This window comes from Argopecten irradians, chromosome 9 (assembly GCF_041381155.1).
Source record: "Argopecten irradians isolate NY chromosome 9, Ai_NY, whole genome shotgun sequence".
NCBI classification, from domain to species: Eukaryota; Metazoa; Mollusca; class Bivalvia; order Pectinida; family Pectinidae; genus Argopecten; species Argopecten irradians.
This window is the reverse complement of record NC_091142.1, coordinates 24,504,353-24,512,084: the sequence shown is the minus strand read 5'-3', so window position 1 is coordinate 24,512,084 and position 7,732 is coordinate 24,504,353. Positions and strand designations below refer to the sequence as shown.

General features: G+C 34.3%; 1 protein-coding gene across 1 annotated transcript; it reads left to right on the top strand.

Moving 5' to 3' along the window:
• Nucleotides 1-356: 356 nt before the first annotated feature.
• On the top strand, nt 357-7,352 carry LOC138330657 (thyroid hormone-induced protein B-like). The gene is made up of 6 exons (XM_069278207.1): nt 357-503; nt 2,622-2,703; nt 3,742-3,839; nt 5,350-5,476; nt 5,682-5,872; nt 7,281-7,352. The coding sequence occupies exons 1-6, from the start codon at nt 357-359 to the stop codon at nt 7,350-7,352; spliced, it is 717 nt and encodes a 238-aa protein (XP_069134308.1).
• The last annotated feature ends 380 nt before the right edge of the window (nt 7,353-7,732 follow it).

Below are 7,732 nucleotides of genomic sequence, written 5' to 3'. Positions count from 1 at the left end.
AATATTCGTTAAGGAAGGCATTAAAGAAACGCCAGGTAATTCATAAAAATTAACATTGGTCGTCTTTAAACATTTGTAATAAAACCATTTTCAATTGATGAAATCTTTATGTGTTATTTCGGACTGAAGGAGGCCCTATAGTGGCTGAATATATATTCCATAGAAATGATTTTGATTTTACTTTGAATTTATTTTGGCCTTTTATTTCGGATTATTAATATACTAGCTTTATACCGTTTTTCCTCATTATGCTTTATGTATCTTTTTTCTTAATACCTACATTGTAACAAGTGTTCGTTTCGTGTTACTACTATCTACAAGTGGTAAATCCTCTCTGTCTGACGTTCGCCTACCACATGTATGGCGATGATATGGGGACTCTGAACGTCTTGGTCAAGGATGAGACTGGCGCCAATATTGTTAGTTGGTCCAAGTCCGGAAACCAAGGTAACCTATGGTACGGCGAGGTTATAGACATACAATCGTCGGTCTGGACTAGTCTGGTGAGTTATTGTTGGATTGTTAACTGGCTAGTGTAGCGGCTAAGGTAGACTTTTCGGCAAAATCATTCAAAGTTTGAAGAAAGCATGACACTTTGCGTATGGCTTCTTTGGGACGTAAGGTTTCAGGAAAAAGATGGACCCCAAAAAATCATGGCCCCTAGCGGCCGCCACATTGGTTTTCAAATGGCCGCCAAAAACCACATTCTGTGCCCCATAACTCACGTTCTATACCAGCTAAACCCAAACTTTAAACGTCTACACCCATATTATTGATACTGAGGTACATTCTTGTAGTGTTAAACTCCATGTAGAAGGACCGCCATTTTGTATTCCAAGATGGCCGCCAAATTTGCGAGTTATATCTTTATATATAATGAATTTAAATGGATAAGCTGATTTAAAGCAAATATATTAAGAGTACTTATAAATTTGTGTAGTGTTTGATAGATAAATAATTTGATTCTTATTTCAATTTCAACATGACCGCCATTTTGAAATCCAAGATGGCCGTTTAAATTAAAGTTGTTTCCGAATTTCACTCTATAAAGTATCGAGCAAAAAATCAAGTTAACATTTCTAAACGTCTATATCCATATTATTGGTACTTATTATTATTGATACTTAGGAATATTGTAGTAGTGTTAAAGTTCATGTAGAAATACCGCCATTTCGCATTCCAAGATGGCCGCCAAATTTACTACATGTGCCTATATCTATTTATAATAATAATATACTGATTGGCTAAGCTAACTTTAAGCAAATAAAACACTTGCAAATACAGGGAGTATTTATATTCTATAGCCTTTGATACAAAATAATACGATTCTTATTTAGTTTTCAAAATGGCAGCCAATCTGAAATTCAAGATGACCGGCAGCAGTAAATTAAAGGTACATAAATTAACCGAAACTGCAGATAATTTATAAAACATTACTTTAAAACTTGAGTCCCAAATGTTATAACTTCTGTATATATGACACTTAGCATTATTCTCTAAACCAATATGACTAGATGAATTGAATGCAAACGTAAATTTCCATAAAGCAGGTAATTAATGATCCCAGAGTCGTCCCTATCATTTCATCCTTTCGGACAGGTATCGGACATTTAACTATTTCAGTGTACAGCAGCTTGGAAAAAATTCATTTTCATGCCTGAAAGATAATAATTGTTCTAACTAAGCACCAATTAAAGCCTACATTTTCTAGAATCAAATTTTACACGATAGCAATATTTGTCATTCTGGAACAGTCATACAAGAACTCGGTGCTTAAACTCTAAAAAGAGGCTTGGACAGAGACTTTTTAACACAAAATGTAAGTTCATTTTTAATTAGAGAAAAAATCATAAATTGAGCTGTGAAATCGTCTATATCATGTAATTTGAAATAACCTTTCCTGAAGGAGATCTTCACACATCATCACAATATCATACTGGTATACTTTACACTGTCTACAAATGCAAGATGTTCACAAGAAATACTTTGAAGATTTCATATTTTTCGGCCAATAAGACCTTGAATGAAAGTCAAGGTCATTCATATTAACAAACTTGGTAGCCAATTATGTCAATATACTACAGGCATCTCTTGGTCTTCTAGAAATTGAGAAGACGTTTTTTTTTAATTATTCTTTTTCGAAAAATTACGCTTTTGAACTTTGACCCAACCCGAAGGTGAAGTTTTGCAGAAAAGTGTTGCATTAGTTAATTGTTCCATTTTTGATTTTGCATTACATATCCAAACCCGAAAGAAATTCGTCAAGCCGTTATTCGTCAAAATATTGACATAATTTTAAAACCGGAAGTGAGATCATAGCGGCAATATTAGATTTTTGACCAACATAACAATGCTGCCGTCACACGTTCAAGTCATGCCCTACAATATGGTGACACGATCATTTGCAAATATCTTACCATTTCGGAGATCCCATAGATGAAAAGCCCTAATTAGTACCTCACTGAACTATTTAATTAAATTATAAGCATTATTCTAATATAGTTTGGGTTTATAAAGTCATGGACGAAAACGGCAGGACATTCTTCATAGACGCGAAGCACCGGAAATACCTCAAGTTAAATGTGAATGATTTTGTTACCATTGTTTTGATTTGTCTTCAGATCATCATTGAGGGGATTCGTGGAGATGGCCACCGAGGTGATGCTGCTATCGACAACGTCACATTAACGGAAGGAAGCTGTGGTAAGAGATTTACATATTGTTTTAACCTGACTAATGATTGATATTAGTTTATAATTAGTGTTTAAAAAGGATTACTTCAGTGTCATATTATACGTAGGTTCATCATTTGTCAAACATTTTTCTGATAACTGCTAGCGTTTTCATGCATTTCTTATTTCGTTTCCGTTAGTTATCAATCATGAGAATTATACAATTAAAGATTCCCTTAAAATGTTTTGGTAATGATTTCTATTTAAAGTCACATGATACGTAACTATCAACACAAATTCATGTTAGATTCGACCCCGATATTGTTAGTATTTGTAGCATTAGTTGAAATTACATTATATTAAAGAATATTATAACGATTTCTTAATAACTTTGGTACAGCAGTTGTTGAAAGTCGATACTTGTATGTATGCCTTTATTTTAAACTGGTCGCCATTGAAGTTACGATTATGGCCGAACGGCAGTCGGAAAGTTCATGACCCGTTCTCGGGAGAGTTCGGACAGACGTAACGTACATGTAGTTGCGGTAGTCACATGACGTTCTCGGCAACAACGTTACAATGTCGGCTAACTTCGGTAAATGGGACCACCTACAGATGTTAATCATTTATTCGATTTTAATCAAAAGTTTCCGAATCATTATCGCTCATTATGACTTTGATTTAATTCTGTAGTCCTGTCTCTGCATGATTTACAACAGTTTTTTTTCAATATTCTTACAAATCATAAAAAAATAAGAAAGATACGGATTTTGGGACTTTAAACTACTTTTTGTTAGGAAACATAGCAAAAGTATGGAAAATGAAGTTGGCCTAATGAAAAATTAACTGTATTCTGTTATTTACTTATTCTGTTCAGATGACAAAATACATCTTTAACATTTAAACAAGCTCCCATACACTTTTCAAGGTTTAAAACTCCTAATTCTTATCCCTTAACTTTCTGATCTAAACCTTTCATCAGTAATAGAGCCATAATTTCACAAAAATGTTCAACTTAGCTATGTAATGTACTAGATAAAATACATTTTTACACGATTATATTTGACAGCTACAGATCGAATTCCACACAGATGTACTTTTGAAATCAACGACCAATGCTTTCTCAGACAGGAAACAGATGATGATTTCGACTGGTCGCTTCCACAGGTATTGTTCTCTTTTTAGATAATCCGATGCCGGTATTCTGTAAATTAAACATTTGTAACATTTTTCATTATTTATTTATAATAATTAATTTTATTATTACTTTATACCGGTGTGGACGGATCTGTTTACAATATTACATTAATAGAATCTGACATGTGTCTGGCAAGGAGAAACGAATCGTTCAACTCCCAGAAATTCTTGATTGACTGCAAAATTGCAAGAGGTTTACCGAGTGTTGACCTACCTAGACTATTCATCATGGTTGAGATTCACTATTTGAAAGGTTTCTGTTAGATTACAGCGATACCGTATAATATTAAACAGAACATGTAAGCGGTAAATAGTTTCTATCCCTTTCCACACTGCTTAGCCGGCAAAACGATTTTGATTGGCTGACCAATCAGTGATTATTACATGTTTTGTAACAAACGTTTGATCGACGTATTGTATTTCAAGTACGCAGGGTTTGGCCGAATTCGCACGAAATATTTATAATGAATATTGGGACTTACGGCATTATATATCGCAAGCTAGCATGAACGGCTATATACCATGAGTTTAACATCAATCATTTTCTGGCAGACGTCTCCTTTGTATGCGCCGTGAAAGTTGCGCCCCTTGGCTTTCTGCATATGAAACGGAGAATCTGTCGGGATAATTTTTGATACCAGGCACTACATTTTAGTTAATATTTCACCACTATCATTAACAACTACTTTGTAGCTCAGCAAATCAAGATAGAAGACATTGTTATTGGGTAAGGTAGCAGAGTATAGATGATTTGAAAAATTCAGCAAAATAAAGTGCAGGCTTTAATTAAGAAATGATTTTTATTGTTTGTTGTTTACTGGTGTGTAAACTGCATTTTTTGTACAGATATTTTAAATGACGCGCGTTGACTGATCTGAAATTTCGGTGGTAAATCTGATCCGACACTTAGTATTTGTGAAGCAAAAACAATTGTTCCGATCTAATAGTTGTCTTGTTAAAATATTTGTAACAGAAACATTAATTGATAGGAGATTAGAAAATTCAAACTAATCGATGTTTGTCCCGCCCACTTGCAAAGATTCTGATGTTCACTGATTGGTCACCCGATTTCAACATGTTTCCCGCTGAGTATCGCCGAGAAGAGTGGGACATCAAAGGGATAGCAACTTTTAAAATTTTACAAGTTTTGCTAAATGGTATGTGGTATTGCAGTATATTTCGTAATTTCTTTGTATGATAGAAGATTATGCCTTTAAATTTTCACAGTCATATGACGAAGTCACTAATGTATCTTTTGCCCAGATAAGTTCTTACATTTTGGAATTCTGATATTATTCACGACGTGTTGGTGTAAAATATGATGTGAACGTTACTATAAAAATGATACCTTCGTATGTTCATGTGAAGCAATGAGAAGCAACGAATGGGTGAATCAAATAAATACAAATTTCGTTATTAATTTATTTGAGCAATATCCATATTATGAAAATCTTACCATTGCCTTTGCATTAATTCAAAGACTGGATCGACTAGAAGTATCAGAACTGGACCGAACTCAGCGATGGAAGGAGATTCGTATGCTTACATTGAAGCAACTTCAAAAAACAATTGCGACGTGGCTGTTCTATCCTCAGACGATCTAACATGTAAGTCTGGATGTTGGTATCATTTTCTATCAAACATAACAACGAATGTAACGTAGTGTCTTGTCTACCGTGTATTTGTATTGTTTTTAAACCATTTTTATTTGTTTTGAAAAATATCTTAAATGAATGATTTCATAGAAACAACGAAAAAAGGCGAACGAACATGTTAACAAATTAAATATCTGACTGATGCGTTTTGCTTCAGTGGAGAGCCCGTTTTGTCTGACCTTTGCATACCATATGTATGGTAACGATATGGGGAAACTGAAGCTTCTTGTCAATGACGAGACTGGTCTCGAAGTCATCACATGGTCCAAATCCGGAGATCAAGGCGATGAATGGCACAACGTAACGATAGAAATACCATCTTCAGTACCATCATCTCGAAAGCGTAAAGTGAGTGGACACCTGCTAATATATATCATGTTTTAATTGCTCTATACCCTATACCTGACAATCGCCATGTGTTTCCTTGTGATAGTAACGTTACATATTGACTGCGTAATGTTTGCTACTAGACATTCGATCCTTCTATTCCCTTCTAAGTATCTAAGCAAACATTTCTTTCAAAATGCCGTCGTTGCCCTAGAACTGTGCTCAGGAAATTTAATTTCAATTTCAACAAACTAATCGCAAAAAACAAATGGATTTTGCATCTGGGAAAGCCTATTTTAACCATCTGTAGAAAGTGTAAAAATGCGATGTCAATTACTTTAAACAATCTGAATCTTTTCGATCTCGCTTTTTCAAAATCGATGAAACAACACACGGAAGATTGAATCCTTTACCATATAAATATTTCTTACAGTTTTACTTATCAGCTTAATGGCTTTCACGAAATCAGAGCCCAGAGTGCTACCATTATTTTTTCAGCTTGAAAATCGAATTTTGCATGTTACAGCTAAAAATAGATTCAAATTCAGTAAGCGTGTACTAATTCATGAAAATTTCATAACCTATTTTCTGTGGAATATCATGTAAAGCATTTTTATCATCTGAAAAATATTGGTAAAGTTTTGAAAAGTTAATATTTTGCAAAATCAAATATCATCATTCTTGACGAGACTCGCGAACCTAAATGCATGTTAAGAGCAATAAACATAGGTTAAGGGTATACATATTTTCCACCTAAACAATACACACATATTGAATCGAGTCAAAAGTTTTATCTTTTATTTTTACGTCATATCAGTATATGAACTACCGGGTGTCCAGTTATGTAAGTACTAGATGCATTTGGTTGAGGTAATCCCCAAGCTTACCGCTCGTATCTGACAAATGTCCCGCGTTAGTTTTGAAACTATCACACAGTGATATTTTAACACTTTAACTACTTAAAGTACATGCTAAAGATTTCTTAAAAAGCGTTCTGTTTATATTTTGCTTTTCAGATTGTCTTTCAAGGTGTCAGGGGCAAATATTTCACGAGTGACGTCGCTGTAGACAACATTATATTAACGCCAGAAACATGTGGTAACAGACTTATTTCACTTGTACAATCGTCTGCATTAACATATCTAAAAATTCATTTTTCATTGAGTCGGTCATTTTGTATAACAAGACAATTGTATTTGCATACAAAATAAATTTTCAGATACATACTTCCTAAAATTTTCTGTACATGGCTTTTCTGAAACTGATTAGATTTAAAATGGAGCGTTCATGTCTGCATGACAATTCAATTGTGATTTCAGTTGGACCATATCATAAAATATGGTGTTCTCATGTTTAAGTGATGATTTTTACGATTTTCGATTGAACATATTTATAACATTCACTTTAATTACATTTTTTATTTTGTAAGTTGGAAGTATCTGGGGGGTCTGGTCCATTTGGAGACCGTGTTCACAAACCTGTGGTACTGGTACAAGAGTAAGGACCCGGACGTGTTCCATAGCAGGTGACGATGGAATATATTGTTCACAGTCGAATGCCTATACACAGCGGGAATATTGTCAGACAATGGATTGCCCAGGTAAAATAACAATACATTAGGGGAGTTGTTAATGGATTAGGTTTAAGGTCCCATTAACAACCAAAGTCATGTACTTGTTGAGGTTTATGATTGTCCGGGCTCGGCACTATAAAATTTTCTCATATACTTTTGTACTTTAAAAAAATTGTCTGAGTATAGCTTCATGGTGCCGGGCCCTGTATGTTTTGGTAGCTGTAATAATGTAACTCAAAAGACAGAAAAGAGTGTGGTATAGTAGGCCGGGTACGTATGTTCGTTCTAGTTTTGGGAGACTGTGGTAT